Source organism: Taudactylus pleione, unplaced genomic scaffold, assembly GCF_031769625.1.
Source record: "Taudactylus pleione unplaced genomic scaffold, aTauple2 ptg000065l, whole genome shotgun sequence".
NCBI lineage: Eukaryota > Metazoa > Chordata > Amphibia > Anura > Myobatrachidae > Taudactylus > Taudactylus pleione.
Genome location: NW_028284467.1, coordinates 4,825,075 through 4,849,475, shown reverse-complemented (window position 1 = coordinate 4,849,475; position 24,401 = coordinate 4,825,075). Strand labels below are relative to the sequence as shown.

The following is a 24,401-nucleotide window of genomic DNA, read 5'->3' as shown; positions in this document are numbered from 1 at the left end:
CCTTTTCAAAAGCAGGTACTGATAATGATGATTATGATTTTATTGATGAAGAGTAGAATAGAAGAAATAAGAATGAAAAATAGAAATAAAATATGTAGGGGCCATATAATTAATTGTTTTTTACAATAAGGAGATGGAAGGAAAGCATCAGCCCAATTTTCATTTGGTTAAAAAGATTATACAGGTTGAGTCTCCCATATCCAAATATTCCGAAATACGGAATATTTTCAGCATGACTGAGATAATGAAACCTTTGATTTTTGATGGTTTAATGTACATAAACTTTGTCTAAGGCACAAATTATGAAAAAGATTGTATAAAATAACCTTCAGGCTGTGTGTATAAGGTGTATATGAAACATAAATGAATTTCATGTATGTACACAAACTTTTTTTGATGCACAAAATTATAAAAAATATTGTCTAAAATGACCTGCAGGCTGTGTGTATAAGGTGTATATAACACATAAATGCATTCTGTGTGTATATTTGGGTCCCATTCCCAAGACATTTCATTATAATATGCAATTATTCCAAAATACAGAATATTCCGATATTCAAAATACCCCTGGTCCCAAGCATTTTGGATATGGGAGACTCAACCTGTAATTTAATTCTGAAGGAGACCATAGCTGCAGAGCTTATTAGCCTCTGTAGATGATGGTGGTTGTGCTGAGAAAGAGGTGTACCGTACAGTGAGCTTATGGCCTATATTTTTTGGATTGGAAAAATAGATTTAAAAAAATTATTACAAACCAACAATTAAGACAGTGGCAATATATTAAAATATAATAATTACTAGTATTAAACCTTGACATCTATGGCTTATTTGGACTGCCAAAGAAAATGGATCTCAGACTGCACACTCTGGACATATATATATATATATATATATATATATATATATATATATAATTGGAGGTGCTACCTGTGGAGACCATTGATATATACACAAAGAAGAGATACAAGTGCACAACTCCAAATTAACTGATTATATATAAATAAATACATACATTTTGCAGTAAATACAGTAGAGGTTTTTGGCATAATCTTGGCCAAGGTTATGGGCCTGCCCACCATATCCGGGTAACCTCTTGTCGGGCAGGTCCCTAACATACTAGGGCTCAAATCCAGAGCGCAGGACACCCCCAAACTAGCCCAGCTAAACCACCCCAAGGCACCGCTCTAATAAGAAAAGTGAAGTGTTAAGAGCAGCCGCTGGCCGCATATAAAGAATAAAAATAATAAAGTGAAATACATATATATAAAAGAAACAGACAGTGAGGTATTAAAATGTGTTAAAGGAAATTGTGTTATACTGCAGTGCCCTGAAGCAGATCACTTTTTTATTTTTATTTATATGCGGCCAGCGGCTGCTCTTAACACTTCACTTTTCTTATTAGAGCGGTGCCTTGGGGTGGTTTACTGCTAAATGTATGTATGTATTTATTTTTATATAATCAGTTAATTTGGAGTTGTGCACTTGTATCTCTTCTTTATTTGGACTGCCAGTCTGCAGCGAGGTGAATTAACACCTGTTCCACTCCTGGTCTCTTGGCATCTCCCAATGTCTAGTAAGCAGACATGAGTTTAAAACATGATTGGCTTGATGATTTTGTGGTCAATTTTTTTTCTTTTTTAATTCAGTTTTCAAATGTTCATTTTTATTTACTAGTACTACTTGTACTTGCAGAATGATTGACTAAATCTTCATACTGTGGACACTGGGCCTGATTCAGAGCGCTCACTCTGAATCACGGCCGGCCTTCTGTTTCTTTTAGAGCGGCCTCCTGGCCGCTCGCATAGCTGTGGGTGACCACCCACAGCTATAGCGAGCAGCCAGGAAGATGGTCGCGATGGTCAGACCATCGCGACCATCGGGCTTGCGACGAGACCCTTGTGGTAAGGTCTCGTTGCCGCAAGCCCTAGAGTGCTTTCGGCTCAAACAGAGCCGAAAGCACTCCCACTGACATCACTTGTGATGTCAGTGGGGCCGGCTCCAGACGGTAAGCGTTCCCATGTAACTTCTGCTGCTACAGAGGGGTTGGAAATTTTTGGAATACAGACACTGTTTTATTTCTTTTTGGGCCCCACAAAAGAAATATAAAATAAGTTTACCATAACATATTTTATTATTTTTGTTAACCAACATTTTAAAATAGTTATAAAATGAGAATAAAAATATAATTTAAAAAAATTAATAATTCTTTTGGCAGGCTCAGTGATCATCTTCAACACTATTGACATTGACAATTTCATCATCATTGTCATCCTCCTCATTGCTGATGTTAACAAGATCATGTTCTTGATCCAAAATTAGTTCACCTGCACTGTAATCTAGACTTGCATACCCGTTTTTGAAGAATTACTATGATGTTCCTCAAACAATTTGTAGTTTATTTTGATGGACACCAATTTCTCTACATTTTTGGGTAGTAGTCGTCTACGTTGATCACTCACAATATTTCCTGCCATTTTAAACATTATTTCAGAGTACACACTGGATAATGGGTATCTTAAATACTCCATAGCTAGGTAGTTCAGGCTCCTCCAACTTTCCATCTTTCCTTTCCAAAATTTCAAAGGACACTATATTATACCTTGTTGTGTATTGCTATTAAAGTATTCCTCTGCCATTGCATCACACTGAGATGTTAAGATTGGACATTTTATTTAGTCCTGCCTAGATGTTATAACTACAACCTTTCAGATTTCTGCACTCAGTCGATTCATCATCTGTGAATTTCTGTGGAAAACTAAGTTTTTTCCTGGCATTATTATTATTTATTACTACTACTAATTGAGACTTGAAACTTGGTCTGTCAACTTTCTAACAAGGATCTCATTGCATGTCTTAAGATCTGGAGTATTTGGACAAAAAGACATGACATAGGACTTAAACCTCAGATCAATTATGGTTGACTGGATGCAGTCATCATTTTGTTAAATCTTGCACACCCTTGGGTCTTTGCGAAGGGAATGAAGATATACTTTGCAGAATCACTTGATTTTATCATATCCTCCTTCAGCTTCACAAAATGCTTTTCGAGTAGTTTAATTAGGGGTGTGACTTGACTCAGGTTGGCAGTGTTGGAACTCACTTCCTTTGTTACACTTTCAAATGGCTTTAGTAGCTTGCATACAATTTAAAGGATTCTACAATGTGCTTCTCCATATATCATGGTTAGATGCTTAGCTCTTAATGGCTTGCTGCTGTTCCTCCTGTTGGGAGGTACAGGAAACTCCCAAATACCAACAACATACACAGAGGAAGAAATAGATAGTTGTGATAAATTTAGGATTATCAATTTGACAACAATGGAATTGAGTGATACCCATATTAGTGTCCTAAGTAGAGGTTAACTTTCTCCCCTGAAACCCACTTTGATCGTTTTGGTTGGGAGAGAGATCTTCACCTTTTTGGGAGGAAGCTCCTTCTGACCAAGTTTTATTCCACAACACCATCAATTAGAAATGATAGGAGAGCATTGAATACTGAGCTTTCTAGTAATCCCTCTATGAATGATCTGTCTACTGAAGATATGCAAGCCATATCCATTCTGCAATGTTTAGCTGGCGGCCGCTCAATCTGAATGTGGGCCTGGTTTTTTTTTTGGTCTCCGGCCGCTCGCAAAGCTGTGGGTGACCACCCACAGCTTGTGCGAGCGGGCTGGTGACCGTCGCAATAATCGTGACCATCTGCCTTGCGATGAGACCTTGGGGTAGGGTTTAGCTGCTGCATGGCCGAGTGGACTTCCTGCTCTAATAGAGCAGGAAGTCCACTACTGACATCAATAGTGATGTCAGTTGGATCGCCCAACAAACGCCAGGTGTTCCTAAAGGAATACCTGCATTTGTGCAGCCACCCCCCTACCCGCCCACAAAACGGGGTGAGCTGTCAATCAACATCAACAGCCACCCCGTCTTGTTGCGAGTCCCGTAGCGACTGAACTTCAGTTACTCAGCGGGGCTCGCGGACGCGCATGCCGGACCCGGTGGATGCACAGTGTGCAAACATGGGGCTTGTGAGCGGCCCTGAATCAGCTCCAATATGCAACATTTGTCTTGTAAAAAGTGAGGGGCATGGCAATGGGGGCAGCCTGTGCCTCCACTTTTGCTATTATCTACTTATGTTGGTGGGATGAGACCATGGCATTCAGTGAGGCATATGAAGAATATACCAATCATATACTTATTTGGATGAGGTATATTGATGACCTGCTCAAAATATGGGATGGCCCTTGGGACAAGTTTGCAAAATTCATTAACCTTCTTAATGACAATGATCTAAACCTGATGCTCACTTATGAGATTAGTGACTCAGAGGTTACATTTTTGGACTTGAAAATATGTAGAATGGATGGTGGTCGAATATCAATTGATTTGTACAGGAAACACACTGTGACCAACAGTGTGTTGCATAGGTCAAGTGCACACTTTCCATCAGTGGTGAAGGTGATTCCCAAGGGAGAATTCCTATGCCTCAAAAGGAACTGATGGATCAACTATTGAAGAGGGGTTATAGCAAGAGAGCTATAAAGAAGGCACGTTATGAAGCCAGTCAGAGAGATAGAAATTCCCTTCTGTATTCTAAAAAGATCAGAACTAGAGAATCAGAAGCGATTAGATTTATAGGGGATTTCTGTACTGAATGGTGACATATTCAGAATGTGATACAAAAACATTGGTCAGTACTGACAATAGATCCAGATTTGGCAAATTCTCTTGGACCAAGGGCCTCAATTACCTGGAGACGTTCAACTAATCTGAAATACAAATTGGTTCGGAACCATTTTACAAACAGTAGAAAGAAAAAAACAATAGTAAAGGGATCATTTAAGTGTAAAGGATGCAGGGCTTGCAACTATATAATCCGTACTACTGAATTCAGGGACAAATACAACAAAAGACATGAGATATGTGATTGATTAATTGTAATACGTCTGCAGTAATCTACTGTATCACATGTCCGTGTGAACAGAGATACATTGGCATGACAATACGACCCCTGAAACAAAGGGTGTTAGAACACGTAGGTAGCATTAGGAATCTGACTTGGAGAAATTCAAACAGTTGACATCTATAGCAAGACACTTTCATGATCAACATCCATTTGATCCCAGGAACTTGAGAGTGTATGGTATAGAAAGAATATATTTAGGGATCAGACGGGGTGATATAACTTAGGAATTGCTCAAAAGGAGAGTTATTGGATATTCTTATTGGGACGATTACAACCAGTAGGTCTGAATGAGAATATCTATTATGGGGTATTCTTAAAGTGACAATAGATGCAGAGTTAATAACCAGTGATCATAGTATCGAACATCTGTTTTTTGGCCTGCCGAGTAGATATGTCTTTTTAATTATATATGGATTGATTTGATTAGGGTGGTTTTGTTGTTTTTTACACTGGTTTGTGCATTGTTTCAGGTTTGGCACGAGTATTCACTAGGAGCAAGCAGTTTGTACTATAATGTCCAGTAATATTTAAATATATTTTATCATCTATATTATTTATCATTCATTAGTTTCACATATAGTTTATACTTGTATGATTATTTAACTAATATTCATTTATATTTTGGTCACTTATATGCACAATTTTACTGATAGGTTTCTTATAATCACTATTTATATTAGATTTCATTAGTTTAGATATTCTTCTATTTTAGTAAGGGTGGTTCTCAGACTAATGATGAGTCGTGAACATTATTATATTTGGTAATATATGCTATTGGGTGAGTAGGCTGTGATTAGGAATTAAATATTATAGGGATTCAGTATCACGGATTTTAATTTGATCTTTGAGATTTAATAATGATAAATGGGTGTATTATTAGTTTTCAGTATGATAGTATTTATTCACTTAGGTATTATATAGAATTTATATCTAATTGATCACATTAGGGGTTGTTTAATTGAAATAATCAATATATTGTATTTTGACCTTTAAGTCAATATATGAATTATGACTATTAGGTAGGATTATTGTTTAGTTTGAGGGAGTTTTAAAATTATTCTAACTGGCAGGATAGGGTCACTACATTGGAGACAAACGGCATGTTGAACAATAACATCTAATGTGAGGATAAGATGTCCTTACACCCCAAATTATATTTATCTGTCCTACCCCTCTGACACTTGATATTCTTGAATAAATAATCGGACAGCCAGGTAATATACCAAAAAGGGCCAGATCATAAGTTTACAGAGCTGTCAATAACGAGTGTACGGAGAACAAAGTTTACCTTCTTCCATGTTCCTTTGGTTTTCTCAATGAGAGTGAAACAGCCAGTTGGTGAGCTGACAGGCAAAACTCATTGGCTGAGAGATATGTCAATATGAATCTCAGTAGCTGATTGGTCCGAAACTAGAATTTAGCCTCAGGCAACCTGAGTTGTTCCTATGATTAAGCACAATTAGCGAAATGCGCATCAGGACGCCACAGGACACGCGCTACAAGGCGTGTTCTGCATGTTTTTAACTGTGTTTCCACAAAATCACTTCTGTTTGTTTGAATTGAACAATGTATATCTCATGAAAATGACTGATAGTAAGGGAAAATGCACTAATACACATGTAATGTGTCTGTTGGAAGACGGGTGCTATGAGGTGTGATTTATACACGCTGCACACAGAGAGATTAAATAATGCACTTTTCCTGTGATGTATAACGATATTGGCTGCACTATTAGCAGACTTAAGGGGTCTATTTACTAAGCTGTGTTAGGAGATAAAGTGAACGGTGATAAACCACCAGCCAATCAGCTCCCAACTGCCAGTTTTCAAACACAGCCTGAGACATGGCAGTTAGGAGCTGACTGGCTGGTACCTTATCACCGTTCACTTTATCTCCTAACACAGCTTAGTAAATAGACCCTTAACAGATCAGTAGGGAATGCAATACATTACTATACCTGTGATATATCTGTTGTAAGAATAAGGTGAAGAATGATGTGACTCATATACTTGCAGGATGTGATATGAGATTATTGAATCAACCTGCACCTGGAAATGACTTTGAACAGAATGGTAGCAGGGTAATATAATAATAAATTTGATATTTATAATATTTTGTTTATAATCACGTAGTTTACATAAGTAGAAAAACAGTAGATTTCTAATTGAGTGACAAATATCTGGGTTGAATTGGCAACATTACTGGTTACTTGCTGAAATAAGATATCCAGCAGTGCATACAGGAGCAGATACTTGTGATATATTCAAGTGTGGGACTGACCTAGGGGCATATGTATCAAAGCTTGATGTGAGATAAAATTGTGAAATATATATCCCCAACCAATCAGCTCCAAACTGTCATTTCTTAAACACAGCCTGTAAAAAGTAAGTTAGAAGCTGATTGGTTGGTGATATATATCTCACAATTTTATCTCACATCAAGCTTTGATACATATGCTCCATAATCTCCAACTTAATTATATAGGGAGACGTTACTGTTGGATTTGATCACAATCCATATAGTTTGTGATATTGGAGTTACGTTGGTTCATATACTGCCATTGGACTATCAAGTAGAGTGACTCCGGAGGTGATAACTATTAAAGGATAGGATATGTGAGGTTGGGGGATTTTTTACGACACACCCCAATTTGTAAGATATTTTATCTATGATAACTGCCGTCTACATTATCCATTTGTGACCTTAACTGCTATGAATATGACATAAACAACAGACAACATAAGAATTATTTATGATTAATGAAAGTGCAGTAAGGGCCCTGCGTGAGTTCTGCTTGCGATCACGCAGGGACCTTACTGCACATGCGCAGTACAGGACTTGCTCCGGCGAGATAGAGATGGGAAATAACAGATTAAGACACTAATACAAAATAGTGGTTGCTGAGATCAACTTAACAGTCTTTTGCAGGTGCTTGAAAAGGGAGGGGTTTACTCTAGGCTAGAAAAAGAGAATAAATGTACCCTCCAGCACAATGCAAATAAGATTTGAAGATTTGCACCCGTCAGCTATCAGGCAGGCCCTTGGAAGAAAGAGTATTGAGCAGCCGGTAGCTAGACATTTTAGAGAATATAGGCATGGTCTAGCAACGGTATAAGACAGTGTTGGCTAACCTTGACACTCCAGCTGTTATGGAACTACATAACCCAGCATGCACTGCTACAGTTTTGCTATTAGGGCATGCTAAAACTGTGGCAGGGCATGCTGGGATATATAGTTCCACAACAGCTGGAGTGTCAAGGTTAGCCAACACTGGTATAAGATGATTGATTTTATTCCTGAGAGTGTCCGACTTGGTGATAGATCCAGGAGGTTGCTTCAAGCCGAGCACGCTGGATCCATTGATTAAATACAGTGCAACCACATGGCCTTAATGAGCTATTGCCACTAACTTGCTTTATTTTATTTAAGAACAATAGATTTTTATGTAATTTATATACCTGTAAGTACCTCCGATGTAGACAAGTAGACATTACATTATTCTATAGCGTATATGTTATCAACTGCTTGGATTTCTCTTATGTTGCTCTAGTTAGTTTTACTGTTTATCTGGTGATGGGATAAGATCACTTTGTTATTTTTGTTGCCATAGCTCCAGATTTGTGACCACTGATGTCACGCCCACTGCGCCGTGATAACATCAGACGCCACTTTAAGCAATACAGGCATTGACACCTGTGGTGATTTCTACTATAAAAGTGTGGTTTTACTACTCTTTATTCCTGACGAAAGACAATAAAGTCTGAAACATTCTAATAGCTACCCGGTCCTCGGACCCTCTGTGCTATATGCAATTTTATGGAGTGCCGCCGCCTTCCTTTTTGGTTTAAGCACATGCAGTAATATAGTTGAGAGCCAAATAGAGCAAATATATGCAACAAAGATCTCTGAATTCCTATTATTATATAGTATGTAAATCTTATTGTGGGACTTTTAAAGTGTACTGGGAAACATTTTTTTTTCTTTTTTTCTAGTCCAGATTTAGACACTGTAAGCTTACATTACACTCTAGGGGCATTGCTGTCACTGTCTTGGAAATAAAGTCTACAAGAGAAGGAACCTCTATGTGTTGTACAGTCACTATGTTGTGTGTTGTACGGTCACTATGTTGGAGGTGATAACGATGGCCCAGGTGTTCCAACAGATACCAGCTAAGGAGGCAATGCACAGTCAACGCTGACAATGGCAACACTCTTCTGTAACACTGCAGGCTTAGCACCTCTGCTAAAAGCCAACATAATCAGGTCTAAGATGTCTTATCTAAAACATTACTTCTCCAACACAGCAACTTCAGCTTCATCCCTCATGCTTCTACCTTCTCCAACACAGTGACTTCAGCTTCCTCCCACATGCTTCTACCTTCTCCAACACAGTGACTTCAGCTTCATCCCACATGCTACTATCTTCTCCAACACAGTAACTTCAGCTTCATCCCACATGCTACTATCTTCTCCAACACAGTGACTTCAGCTTCATCCCACATGCTACTATCTTCTCCAACACAGTGACTTCAGCTTCATCCCACATGCTACTATCTTCTCCAACACAGTGACTTCAGCTTCATCCCACATGACACTCTTCTTTATATGGGTCTACCCGTCCCAACATGGATGGCTACATGCCCACTGCGAGACAGCACACTCTTTGTGAACAAGATTGTAGTTATGAATAAAGGATACAGAGAATGCACCACAAGAGTTGTGTCTGCTTTAATCCATTGATGGGCACTGTCATATACCTACCGCAGCGTCTGTACTGGTGTCAGCTGCAGGGATTCGGGCAGCGGTTGTCTCTTTTAAAGTTCGGAGACTGTTTATCTTTCTGCTGACACAGTGTTATGCATTGCTGCTGCCAGCTGATAATGCAGAAAGTCTGCGAGAGAGGTGCACAAGCGCATGGGTGGTCCTGTCCAGACTTGGGTCCTGTCCTCAGTGCTATAAAAGGATGTTCACACCAGAGGCAAAATTTACTAAGCATCGGTTTGACAGCGGTTTCTATTCTATTCTAAACCCCGGCGGTTTGGTGGCGGTTTCTATTCTATTCCAAACCCTGAGGGTTTGGTGGCGGTTTTGCAGTGGTTTCTAAATGACAGCCCTGTTCTATTCTATTCTAAACTGTGTTTTGATGGCAGTTTTGCCCTTAGTAAATTGGCAGAAAGCAAAACCGCCGCCAAACCACAGTCAAAACACATTTTAGAATAGAATAGAACAGGGCTGTCATTTAGAAACCGCTGCAAAACCGCCACCAATCCCTCGGGGTTTAGAATAGAATAGAAACCGCCACCAAACCCCCGGGGTTTAGAATAGAATAGAAACCGCCACCAAACCCCCGGGGTTTAGAATAGAATAGAAACCGCCACCAAACCCCCGGGGTTTAGAATTGAATAGAAACCGCCACCAAACCACCGGGGTTTAGAATAGAATAGAAACCGCAGTCAATCCGCCGCTTAGCAAATTTTGCCCCAAGCATTCAATGCTTGGTGATTAGGATATGCTGCCGGACAGCCTACTTCTTGTTCCTGTTACTTTCCTACTAGAACCATGCTCCATGGCTTCTGGGCTGCAACTCTTTAGCCCTTCTGACCGACACCTGTACACCGAACTTAGCCTGCCATTTGGATTGAAGCTGCTTAGCCATTCTAACAGACACCTGAGTTCCAAACTTGTCTGTCACTTGAATATGCCCGTTTCTGGCCAGTGTACTATGTATCTGTGTATTGGACTGTACCTGTGCCCTGAACTTCCATCTGCCCCCTCTGAGAAAGTGATCCTGTTTACAGATAAGCAATTCACTACTACATTACTCACCTACATGTATTTATTTATTTATTAACATTTACTTATATAGTGCCAGCATATTCCATTGACTTTACAATTAAATTGCATTGTATTTCTCTGCACATTGGGTGCATACTTCTCAAAACTTCCATTGTTACCTATCTGAAAGAAACAACATGTGTGACTGTTACGTTTCCTCTGCGCAGTTGGGAATAAGTGATCACCTGTAACCATTGCTTTGGATATAGTAAATTATTGGTGTATTTTCTGTGGGGAGGAGTCAAAGCTTTAATATTCCGTATAGGACAAGACACCCAAAAGAAGTCATACTGTACATGGGTGTTTTGAAAGTCTGAAACAGCTGTCTTCTCTAACGGTGTATTCTTTACATCTCCCCAGGGGCGTATCTATAATGGATGCAGGGTGTGCGAGGAACACAGGCCCGAGGGCCCAGGGGGGTCCCACACCGCACACCCTGCGCCCATAATTTTACTTACCTCTCCGAAGTCCCACGTCGGCGCGGGGGTCCGGCACTGTAAAACGACTGGAAAATGGCCGCGGCTGCCATTTTCCCGTTGTTTGCGCATGCACAGTAGAGGGGAAATGGCCGCCGTGGCCATTTTCCCGGTGACCTGTGCATACACTATAGACTCTGGGCACACTCTAGTGCCCAGAGTCTATAACTCTGGCGCTGGCCGCGCACAGCTCAGTGCGCTGCCGGCCGCCGGGGCAGAGAGGAGGGAGCCCGTGTTGGAGACTGCACACGGGCCCCCTCCTCTCTAGAAACGCCCCTGCAACTCCCAATCTTTATTTAGTACTGTTATAGTGCATATACACGGTCAGATTTTCCTTCAGATTTGTACAATAATGATTTGAAAAATCGTTCAATCGTTCATATCTGAAAGAAAATCTGACATGTGTCCTTGCAACGATGAACGATGCGTGTTCCCGCATGTCAGATAATGATATCTGACATCTGATGTGTTTGCAGTCAGATTTGGTCGATTTTCATTCATTTAAATACTGTCAAAAATCGTTCGTGGTTCTTAGTTCATAAAATCGTTCAAATCGTTCGTTGTTTATTGTTTTCAGTTCATCGTTCGTCTGACAGATCTAACCGTGTGTATGCACCATAAGTCTTTTTTTTCACTACAGCTATTTCTCATTTCTCTCTTCATGACAAACCACAACTCATATTAAGATACTTCTACTATTTTTTTGTATACAGACCCGTTTTGTCCTATAGATACATTTTCACTCCCTATCTGATGGTGGTAAGTACATTTACTGATGATCGACGGCGGCGCCCCTGCCACCGGATATATAGATGTAAACAGCTCTTCTTCCAGTAATACCTACGCTCATGGGTGCATTCGGTACTGATACATGATATGAGCAGTTGAATAATTCACTCCCCTTCCAACATATTCAGCTGCTTACTCCTCCTATTTATTGATGCATGATTTGGGCTTTCATTGGCATTTTCCCACAAATGACTCTCTGTATTCATGTTGTTATTACACAGTCAGTGCAGTGCCAGGAGAAACACCCAATATATTACTATATATGGAAATATAGGAGACTCCAAAAAGTTTATTTTTTTTGCACTATTCATCTAGAGTTATTTTCAATATCCTTACAGTAATTATTCAGTTTAGCCATTCCTTTGTCACATGACATGTGCAACTGGAGAAACAAACATCCAGTATTCAGCTCCATAGATGAGACAAGTGACATTTTTGAGAAGGTAAGACATAAATTAATTTACTATGCCTTTAAATTTTCACTATCTCTGATATACAGTAAGATTCAAAAGTGTATTTTCAACAAAGCATTCAGATGGAATGATATTTACTGGTAGCTGGGAGAGAGTTCTGTTGACCTTGGCAGGTACAGTTGTATACAAATAACATTATTGCTGCCCTACCACACGGCCAATGCTACCCCTAGGTGAACCTAGGTGGTTTCCAATGGTTAGGAAGCCCCTAAACTTAATGAGTGATAAAGTCACTCACTTATCCAGTTTTTCTAATGCCCCCACTGACAAGAAGGAGAAGTAGTCAGCAGCTTCTTACATGTGAGGTTGTCAACTGCTGCTCCTCCATCCTAGTGTTATGCTGGGTGTGTGGCACTTAGATATGATGAGATGTCACAGCCCAGCACCACACTCAGACTACGGTGCCCCTAGCACCCACCTGCTAAAGTCAAACAGTAGGTATGTAGGCATAATGTCCAAGGGAGGTGCCATTTCTGTATGAGTGGGCGCCGCATAGTACTGTGTATACTGCCAGGGATTGAACTAGCCCTGCCCCCACACATGTGGTCTTTTTGATTTATATGTATATGAATTTTACTCTTTTATTTCTCAAGGTTACACATAATAAAGCTGCACTGCTCATTTTATAAATATGTAAGTGCAATTTCTATTACTTTTCATCTAGAAATGTAGAAATGTTAGACATTTTATATTGCACCATGTTAATTGTTACACCGATGCTAAAAGTATAAAAATAATTTGTAAATACCGCTACTAACCAGCATAACCAAAGCTGACATTTTCAAAATTTCAATAAAATAAATGTAATAGAACAAATACAGTTGAAGTATCTTTATTGTAAATTGTTCTGATTATTTTATAATCAAAAAATAAAACAAAAATAAATAATATTTTTCTATTTAAGATGCAGATGTTCTCTATTTAACATGGAGATAATATAGTGCATTGCATCATGCTCTTTTAAAGGGAAAGTTTCATTAAGTGAATAGATTTGATCTTAACTGTATTGACTTATTTATTTTTCAAATTAAGGAATTCATGAAAACACACTCTTCACATTTTTTTTATTTCCAGTTTACAATATAACTGCATACACAAATGTTTGATCAGTGGTCACCAGAGCGCCATCGGGAAGAGGGGATGGGGATGGAGTGGGTTATACTATAACAGTAATGGGTTCGGACTGACAAGAGGGCCAGCCAGGGTTAATATTCCCAGGTGTAAATTGCTTATGATTCACAGACTGCATATAAATCATGTGCAGTTGGCAGCTGAGACAGAGTGTTACTGTGTGTGGGCTAGAGGGCACGTGCCCAGGTACCTCTCTCAAAACCCCCCACACTCTCAGCTGATCACCACCTCTCAGCAGGCCTCCTTAGTGTGGGCTGTCTATTGCTTGTCCATGTGTGTTTATGTCCCATTCCGACCTCCATTCCTCCCCTGACTCTGCACAGCACTTTCCCAGAGGAAGGAGGCAATGTGAATCCTGAATAGCAGGTCACCCAATTTCAGTGACTCCACCATGTTAGTCCCACAGCTCTGGGCACACCCCTTTGTGTTTGTCTCTGTCTCCCTTTTTACATTAGACTATCTAGCTTTGTATGTGTGCCTCTCTCTAATTCCACTCCCATGTGTGCCTCTTCCCTTTGCCATGGGTGCATCTGCCCCCCTCGCAGCCATGTGTGCCTCTGTCCCCCCCTTTGTGTATGTGCATCTCTTTCTTATTTTTGTGTCTTTTGCATTTTTCTCCACCTTTTTGTGTCTGACTTTCTCTCTGTCTCCCCATTTATTTTACTCTCTACCCCCCTTCCCTAAATTGTTTGTGTGAACTCTGTGCCTAATTCAGCAAGGACCGCGATTGCAAAGCTACATGCAGGCAGCTTGGCAATTGCGATCCTTGCAATTATGGTAATGCAGCAGGAGGCATCACGCCCCCTGCTGCATTACGTATCAGTCTGCTGGCAGTCTGCGCACGGGATCGCAGACCCGTTCTGCACATGCACAGAACAGGTCATGCGCCTGCACAGATTCCCGATCATCGGGAATCTGCGTTCAGCAGTGCTCTTTCGTGCACTGCTGAATTAGGCCCTCTGTCTCCACATTATGGGATCCCATATCCTATCAGTCCTCTCATCCCATCTTTTATCCCTCCTTCTTCTCACATCTACACCTACAATCCCCTTGCACAATGCCTTTTTCCCCCTGTCTTCCTTTTCATGCCTTTCCATCCTCTTCTCCATCCTGATTGGTAATTATAATTAGAAGTGGTGTGAACGAACGGATGCATGACCGTGTTCAACGCCACGTAACTGAACCACAGGATGGCAAGTAAGAACAATCTTCCTTTATTAAATCACCATTACTTTTTCTCACTTGAAAGGGTTACTGCTTGGTCTGAAGAGCATGTGGGGAGGTCTGAGGGACATGTGGTGCATTTCAGTATTATGACAGGCAAATCATAATGTTCTTGCTTCGGGCACCATAAGTCCATGATACATGATCTCTATCTACTGGGCAGCAGTGGGCATATCGGGTGCTGCCTGTTTAATTTGCATTGGGCCCCACAATTTCTGATGGCAGCCCTGGAGGTCACTATTACTTATTAATCATTCCTAATAACCGTACTCTCTGTGGAAGGCCGGCATTGTACATTTGCATTGTTTTGGAGCAGGACAGACATTTAGAGAGCTTTATGCTTCTGTAGGCAGATAAACGATAGATTTTAATGAAATTTTCCCTTTAAATGAGTTACTCATCCAAGCTTGTAATCCCCAGTACATTGTCAAGGCCATATTACTGAAAAAAACAACATTACTTTATTTTAATTGCCACCTTTTATTCCACTCCTTCTGATACAATACTAACCCCATGTAAATGACACAGTGTGTGATTCGACAGATATACAATAAATCTTTCTAGAGGATTGAGTTTAAACACAAGTGGGTACATAATTGAGTGCATTGCAAAGGTATAGAATAAACATTAGCAGCTGTTAGTATACAGTACATTAACAGAGCACGGTAGAAAGACATTGAGCGAGAGTCATACAGGGAGGATAATGTTTGGGCAGCAGAGGCCACAGGAAGCTAACTTGCAGCATGCTGGGAATAAGCTTCAGTTCCTTTGGAGACTGGAAGTGAAAGAGAATGAAGACAAAGCAGAAGATTAATAGATTAGTGCAACATAACGGAGGACACATGAGACCTGAGAAGCACTTCCTGCCACAGCCTGCTATGGTGATACTCTGGGCTGTCAAAACTATATAAATAACCTGCAAAACTTTTTCTTTATATAGGGGTAAGCCATTCGTAAACATGTATGCTTTCCTGGTTTTTTTTTTCAAACATTAATTTGCTATAATATTTATTGCCATATTAATCCGTTACATCTGCTTGTGATAATCAAAATATAAATTTTTTATTTCTATGGGTTCCTAATACTGTTGAAATCTTTGTAATTAATAATTTTACAATATGAATATCAACAAATGGATATCAATAATGTAACAACAGTAAGAATACGTACACTGTGGTGAACAGACGGACCTTGGCCATTTAGTAGCATTACAACAGAGTTGCAGCAGTAATTGCATTTAGGCCCTAGAGTAAAAAGGGCGTAACTCGGCTCTTTATCCATCAGCTGCTTACCTGTGACGGCATTTATCAGCTGGTCACCTGTGACGGCATTTATCAGCTGGTCACCTGTGACGGCATTTATCAGCTGGTCACCTGTGACGGCATTTATCAGCTGGTTACCTGTGATGGCATTTATCAGCTGGTTACCTGTGACGGCATTTATCAGCTGGTTACCTGTGGTGGCATTTATCAGCTGGTTACCTGTGGTGGCATTTATCAGCTGGTTACCTGTAGTGGCATTTATCAGCTGGTTACCTGTGACGGCATTTATCAGCTGGTTACCTGTGGTGGCATTTATCAGCTGGTTACCTGTGACGGCATTTATCAGCTGGTTACCTGTGACAGCATTTATCAGCTGGTTACCTGTGACGGCATTTATCAGCTGGTTACCTGTGGTGGCATTTATCAGCTGGTTACCTGTAGTGGCATTTATCAGCTGGTTACCTGTGACGGCATTTATCAGCTGGTTACCTGTGGTGGCATTTATCAGCTGGTTACCTGTGACGGCATTTATCAGCTGGTTACCTGTGACAGCATTTATCAGCTGGTTACCTGTGACGGCATTTATCAGCTGGTTACCTGTGATAGCATTCTGGGCACTTCTATTTACTCACTCATGTGCTAGTACCGGGGACCTGCTCTATGCTGACACCTCCCAGGGCACATCTCCTCTACCTCAGTGGTTCTCAAACTCAGTCCTCAGACCCCACACAGGTCACATTTCTAGGTCACCCAGCAGGTGCACAGGTGTATTCATTACTCACTGTCACATTTTAAAAGATCCACAGGTAGAGATATTTTTTTCACTTGTAAGTCTGTGAGGAGACCTGGAAAACATGCACTGCTTGGGTTCCTGAGGACCGAGTTTGAGAACCTGTGCTCTACATAGTGGGTTCTGTCCTATCAATGTCTACTTTTCTGTCCAGAAGTTCCAATGAGGGTTCATTCAAAACTATGAGCATTGCTATCATCAGGGAGACGCTCACAGGGCCTGATTCAGAGTTTTACGCTATTACATTCATAGCTGCGATGTCTCATGCAGCCAATGTGTGAAACCCCCGCCTGTACTAGCGTGCAACGGACTGAGCAAATGCTGCTACACCCACTTTCCTTATCGGTGAGTAGAACCCCCGGGGTTGAGAACACACCATCAACGATGCAACATCGGACGCACATCGGCTCCTTGAGTAAGTTCTAGTCTGCGCAAATTCAGGGACATCTCTCTCTCTAAATATGGCCTCTGAGACTGTGAAAGCAGCTGTGATTGCAGACACACCCTTGGGACTCCCATAACACACCTACAGACCGGCCTCTTTTTGCATTCACTTTTGGCTACCTCCCTGACTCCACCCAGGAACGGCCATTATTCGCATTGGTCTTCTCTGATACTCTGCGAACTTCTACTTGCGTTTGCGCAGTAAGACTTTCCTCTGTGTTGTGCACATGCACAGTTGCAAAACATCGCTCAACTGCGAAAACATCGACATAACGTACATCTCAGTTTCTCTAAGCTGCCAGATGTTTATAGATCTGCAGGGGCACAAACATCTACATAGTAATATGGAGATTAGGGAAAGAACGGGAGGCATGGCACTGCTGAGCTGACATAAGTAAGAAGGATGTTGGCTAGAGATTTCTGTGCAGAAGGGTTGGTACTTATAACCATATCAAGTCTGCAGGGCTTCAATTAGGCCACAGTTTCCCAAATTCCACCATTACAGTCCAGGTTTTAAGGATATCCATGCTTGAGACCAGATGGTTAAATCAAATTGACTGATGTACTAATTAAGCCACCTGTGTTCATGCATGAATATCCTTAAAACCTGAACTGTAATGGCGGAGTATGGGAAACTCTGAATTAGGCAATTATGACACTACTTATATAAACAATAATTCTTAGCTGATAGAAGTCAGGGGCTTGTGCACATAGGGGTGAATTTACTGAAGGTCGATTCGGATCGATTTAAAATTTATCAACATCGATTAGCTTTCCCAACACGAGATCCGCATATTTTTCATCCGTTAGGTTTCAACTTCAATTGAAGTTGAAACCTTACGAATGATAAATATGCAGGTTTTGTGTTCGGAAAGCCCCTAAATCGACCTTTAGTAAATTTACCCCATAGTCAGAGGTGAACTCTTAACACGTGACATTCCATTTGAACACTGGGATAACATGCACAGAATGCTTATTTATTTAAGCTTACTTAAGTAAACCCTTTAAATTGTTTAAGCTACTGGTTCATTTATATAGCCTATTTAGGAACTTTCTACAGCAAAAATGGGTTCTTCCTGCTTAACAAGCCCGACAGCCGACCACAGCATTTTCAGTGATATTTTGTAAGGTAATTGGGAGAAAAAAGATTTTCTATGGCTGCGATAAGCACCCATGTAAATAAATATAAGCCTTGTTTGGTCATGTGTTCCCCATGCATTACCTTGAAGTGCAGGTGAGAGGAGATATCTTGTGGACACTGTTATTAGCTGGCTGCGGTCTCCTGATGAAGGGGGAATAACTGGGACTGGTCATCAGCTTCGCAGCCACATGGCAAGTCACTTCTGTGGAAGAGAATATATCACAGAATCTAAACAATCATCAATCACATCCTAATATGCTACTGTTTCCAGAAAGAAGTTATGATTTAAAATATCCACCACAAATATACAAGTAATAGTAGTATGCACTAATAGACCAGTGAACTTTCCAATATTAATTTAATTGCACATACAAATACAGTTGTGGACAGACAGGTTGAAGGTTGAGATTGAAAGGAGAGAACGAATGTGTCCAACCTTCCACTTACTGTACTGAGCCAGAGTATCCGTTACAGCTACATGTATTTAATTGCAACACCAGTGTTTTTAAGTCCACAGCCACAGTTATCATCATTAGTATTGGCACTTACACCAGCCCCATGCTAAGTGCAAAAGATCCGTCATACATATGCCTTGGAATAGCACTGATGTCTGGCTACATGCCTACGACACGGATCTCCTGCATGTGCTCACAAGGTAGCCACCCAGTTGACACCCGGAAAGGCCCATGTCAAGGTGCATTAAGGTGCGTTTGCATGGTGTGGGCATGTGGCACATGTGCGGCTTACTAACAATCATTAGAAGTATCTGCATTTGGACTTGCTCATGACTCAGGACCTGAATTATAAGGTTAAACACATATGTGCACCCTAGTAACATGTGTTATTGCATTTTCATGTCTGTAGCAGAAAATAGCATATGAAGACAGCTCATATCAGTAACACTGTGACGTGTGAATTGCAAGTCACACATTACACAAGGCTGTATTCCTGTGACTCACCTGTTATCATTGATGTCTGTAGCATTGCCTGTAGTGAACACAATGGCGGAAAAAGGAGAAAGCTCACTAAATAGTTGTTGAAAATGATTAACGTTCATGTATGACAATGTGTGACCCTCACTGTTGTCTACATCATGATATAGTATAATGTACAGAACAGGAAACTGATAAAATAAGACAATATATTCTATATAAAAAGAAATGCTCTGAAATAGTTCTTTTTGTTTTCAGGTCAGTATGTTATAGCTGTTTGTACTTTGCTGTGCCCGGTATAGTTATACAACCTGATTATACCTATGCTCAGATGAGCAGTAATCATTCCCCCTCTCAGTCCCTGGTGTTGGAATTGCCAGTATTATTACTTCTTAGGTGTGGGTATTCAAAATGCATTTGTATATATACATGAATGCCCTGCAAAGGTCTTAGAGACTGAGGGCCTGATTCCGCAAGGATCGCTATGCTGTTAATACGGACACAACGCAGTTGCTAATATCAGAGGTGATATGCAAATAATCACATTCGCATTGCGATCGCAGCATAACATAAGGGCGCCCACTTCCCCTTACTCACTGTATACTTTGGCAACATTGCAAAATAATCTGTATCATTGAGTAACATCGGACCCATACGCACACTTATAGCAGGTCAGACCTCACTCAGGAACTGTTTACTTCAGCGCACGCTATGAGGCCTCAGGCTACGTATGGTATCGCAGTAGCTAATTTGTGCACGCCCCTGCTATGCCGTTGAAACACACTGGCACTCCTGCGTTCGCATGGCCACTCCCCTGTTACCACCCACAAACGCCATTTCCTGTCATTCACTCTGCAATGGGTCTGCGTAGCTGCTGCGATCGCAGTCCTGATCGCAGCAGATGGCTCATATATGTTCCTTTAGATGTCTTACCGTTATCCACATTCATCTTCTGGTAGGAAGTCAAGCTGCTAGTGGAAGAACTGCTCCTTGCAGTGGAACATGGGTTGGTGAAACTAGTCCAGAAAGAAGACAGACCAGAATATATCTTATGTATCCTGATTTTTTATTTTTTAGACTTTAATTTACAGATGTTGTAGAAATTTAATGCTAATCAAAAGGTAAACTCTAACCATCCTACAAGACTGCAGATAAATTAAAAAGTAAAAAAAAGTAATAAATAAAGCAAAAAATAAAAATAGGTCAGATTTTCCATGAAAAGACACAAAGTCATACGCTATTACAACCCATGAAAGAGGTATCAAACATAATTAAAAGTAAAATCAATGATAGAAACTGACCCATCACAGGTGTCGACATATTGATTAGTGCAAGGATGGGAACCATAGGCCCGGGGGAGGTATAAGTCCTGCGGAATCATTTGGTCTGGCCCGCTGAGCTTTTTTCTGCTAGCTTCATCTGGTTAGCAGTGTACCTAGAATGGCACCCTGCAGCCACAATCTATGCAGCAGTGCCGCCTGGAGTGTCCTTATGACGCTTCAGACGGTCACACCGCTGCCCTTACAGCTCCTCGCACCATCCTCAGGATGCTCCAGGCATTGCTGTAATCACAGGCAATTGTGGCCCCACCTCGTGTGAAGTCACATGGAGGAGGCGTGGCCTGCAGCGCACCCGCAAATAATGTTATATATATCAAAATGGCCCTCGGCAGAAATAAGGTTCCCCACCCCTGGATTAGTGAATCCGCCTTTTAACATACAATATGTATGTTTATACCGAGCAGAGGTCCTGACACCAAATAACTAATGCTGGTCTGAAATAACTGCTGCATTATTCAATGCTACTAACACAACTGTTTGGAGACTTGAACGGTAGGAATTGTATTTTGATGTGCAGTCAAGTTAAGTATATCCATTGTCTGCCTACTAGTTTGAAGGAGATAGTCCCTGTAAGAAGCTAACTATAAACATGGACCATTCAATATATACTAAACATGCCCCAATGCAGTGGCCATTCCCTTTCCTCCTCTTGTACAGAGAAGCAAGCAGGAGCTGTGGAGGTACTTTAATTTAAAATTGCATGTACAGTGGGTAACCAGTGCCGGAACTGCTGTTTACCATAATTTACATAAGTGCTTGTAGATCCTGCTGAAGCCTGTAGTTTTATGGAGCAATATGGTGGTGTTGCTGAAGAGCTGAAATGTGCACACTCCAAAGAAAGAATTAGTGAAGTGGGGGTAGTCCTTGGAAACTACGGAGTAGGAGCACTAGTGCACCAGATTTTGCGGAGCATTTTAGAAAATAAATTTCCTTTTGCAGACCGAGACCGACATGATGGAAGTTAGATAAAGAGGTATATGGGGCACTTGGCCATTTCCAACTTGAAAAAGGATTTGAGTACTGAACCAGCTCAGAGCTAACAGTCTTCGAGTCTCATCTTATACTTTAAAAACTGGACCTATTATGTGCCTTCAGATGCATGGAGAGCAATGTAATAAATAGCACAAAATCACCAAATGTAAAGATAAAGTCTTCCTCGTGGTTAGTTTAAGTCATACATAAGGATAAATCAAGCAGTATTATAGTAGAAAAACTTATTTTTTTTCAGAAATTCCCCACACTTCAAAGTATTTCTAGGCACTGGAGGTGTCTCTTAAGATGGTAGGTGTCCACTGTGCTGTGCACTGGGTGTACTATTTATGCTCACCAGTGTGAGTCTGCAGACTGCACCGAGTGGTCTTCGTACATAGCCTTCATAACCTGAATCCAATTAACTTACTCCCCACTTCATATTGTTATATCTGATCTGGAGTGTGATAAACCACTGAGCCCTCTCACACTTTTTTCCTGTCACACTCATATAGTGCAGTGCCTAAAATAGCTTGATGACACTTCATGACACCAATTGGATCATCTTGTACTTCTCCGGCTTAGTGGAACTTTATTTCTAAGCAACAAAGAAAAACACCACAGCTTCTAAGGATAGTCATCTAGATAGAACCACTATGCAGTCAATTCAGAGATGGGCGCTAATGTGACCGCAGCTGCGATTTCGCACGGACCGCTGCTGAAAAAATATGCTAATAGTTCCAAAGCTTACCCGAGCATAGGGATGCCCAATGTTGCCTTCTCATCTGGGTCTAAAGCCACAAACCAGCGTAAATACCAGTAACATCAACACACATCGACCAGCCATGCAGCCCTTATGGCAGATCTGACCTGTCTCAAATACAGCAGCTCTCCTGACACGCAGAGAGCTCTCATGCTGCACATGAAATCGCAATGGCTAATTTATGCACGTCCATGTAACAGCGTTTAAATAGTAAGACACACCTGTGTTTTTCAAACCCCCCCCCGTTACCTCCCCCAAATGCTGACTACCTGTCACTTACTTTATGAATGAGTTCTTTATGCGCGTGGAACTGCAAGACAATTGCAACGCAAGCAGAGTGCAACTTTGACGCATGCACAATACAGAAAAAAACACTCGTCCTGTGTGAAAATCGGCATTGCGTACATCTCTGAAACAGGTCCTTAGACAAGAAACTAAGAGATATTAGTAACCTTTTCCTGGAATTATGAAATTCAAAGCTTCAAGTTGAAAAAATAACTGACATCAGTCATAGGTTTAAGGGGGGTGCGGTGACATTACCAGTGGCCTGGATGCTGGCCATCGTAATCCCAACAGTGGAATCCCGACTCGGGACTAAAGATAGGTGCTTAGGTTTAGCCACCCCCGGGGTGATTTAGAGTTAGGCACCCCCTGGGAGTGTTAGGGTTAGGCTACGGGGAGGGGGGGTTAGGGTTAGGCTCCCCCAGGGGGGTATCAGGGTTAGGCACAACCCTGGGAGTTTTAGGGTTAGACACCACCAAGGGAGGGTTAGGGTGAGACAGGGGAGGGTTACCCTACTTACCACCTCCTGTCGGGATCTTGAACCTTCAGGCTTCCAGCGTTGGTATGAGAACAGACGGCTATTGGATACTACACTACAGATGATGGATACTAGACTACAAATCCTGGAGTTGATAGCTACTACACTACAGATCTTGGAGTTGAGGGATACTTCCATACAGATGATGGAGATGAGGGATATTACACTACAGATCCTGGAATGATAAATACTACACTACAGATCCTGGTGATGAGGAATACTTCCATGCAGATTATAGAGATGATGGATACTACACTGCAGATCCTGGAGATGATAAATACTACACTAGAGATCCTGGAGATGATGTATATTACACTACAGATCCTGGAGATCAGAAGACGGAGATGATGGATACTACACTACAGATCCTGGAGATGATGGATACTTCCATACAGATCATGGAGATTACACTACAGATCCTGGAGTTGATAGATACTACACTACAGATCCTGGAGATGAGGGATACTTCCATACAAATTATGGAGATGAGGGATACTACACTACAGATCCTGGAAATTAGGGATACTTCCTTACAGATAATGAAGATGCTACATACTACACTAAAGATCTTGGAGATAAGTTATACTACACTGCAGATCCTGCAGATAAGTTGTACTACACTACAGATCTTGGAGATAAGGGATAATACACTACAGATCCCGGAGAAGAGGGATACTTCTCTACAAATCCCGGAAAAGATGGATACTACACTACAGAACCTGGAGATTAGGAATACTACTCTACAGATCCTGTAGATGATGGATACTACACTACAGAACCTGGAGATGATGTATACTACACTACAGAATCTGGAGATGAGGGATACTACACTACAGATTCTGGTGATGAGGGATACTACACAACAGATCCTAGAAATGAGAGATACTACACTACAGATCCTGGAGATGAGGGATACTACACAACAGATCCTAGAAATGAGAGATACTACACTACAGATCTTGGAGATGAGGGATACTACACTAAAGATCTTGGAGATGAGGGATACTACACTGCAGTTCCTGGAGATGATGGATACTATACTACATATCCT

The 24,401-nt window shown here is 41.0% G+C and overlaps 1 protein-coding gene across 1 annotated transcript in view; it reads right to left on the bottom strand.

Annotated features, from left to right (window-relative positions):
* Window positions 1–13,360: 13,360 nt before the first annotated feature.
* Window positions 13,361–24,401, bottom strand: part of KIF5A (kinesin family member 5A) — a 127,784-nt gene continuing 116,743 nt past the window's right edge. Inside the window, exons 26-29 of the mRNA XM_088465904.1 lie at window positions 20,392–20,474; window positions 19,486–19,513; window positions 18,608–18,728; window positions 13,361–15,664 (exon numbers count right to left, since the gene is read on the bottom strand). Of these exons, the coding sequence (XP_088322030.1) occupies window positions 18,650–18,728; window positions 19,486–19,513; window positions 20,392–20,474 (190 nt within the window). The 3' untranslated portion in view covers window positions 13,361–15,664; window positions 18,608–18,649. The remainder of the gene's footprint in view (window positions 15,665–18,607; window positions 18,729–19,485; window positions 19,514–20,391; window positions 20,475–24,401) is intronic.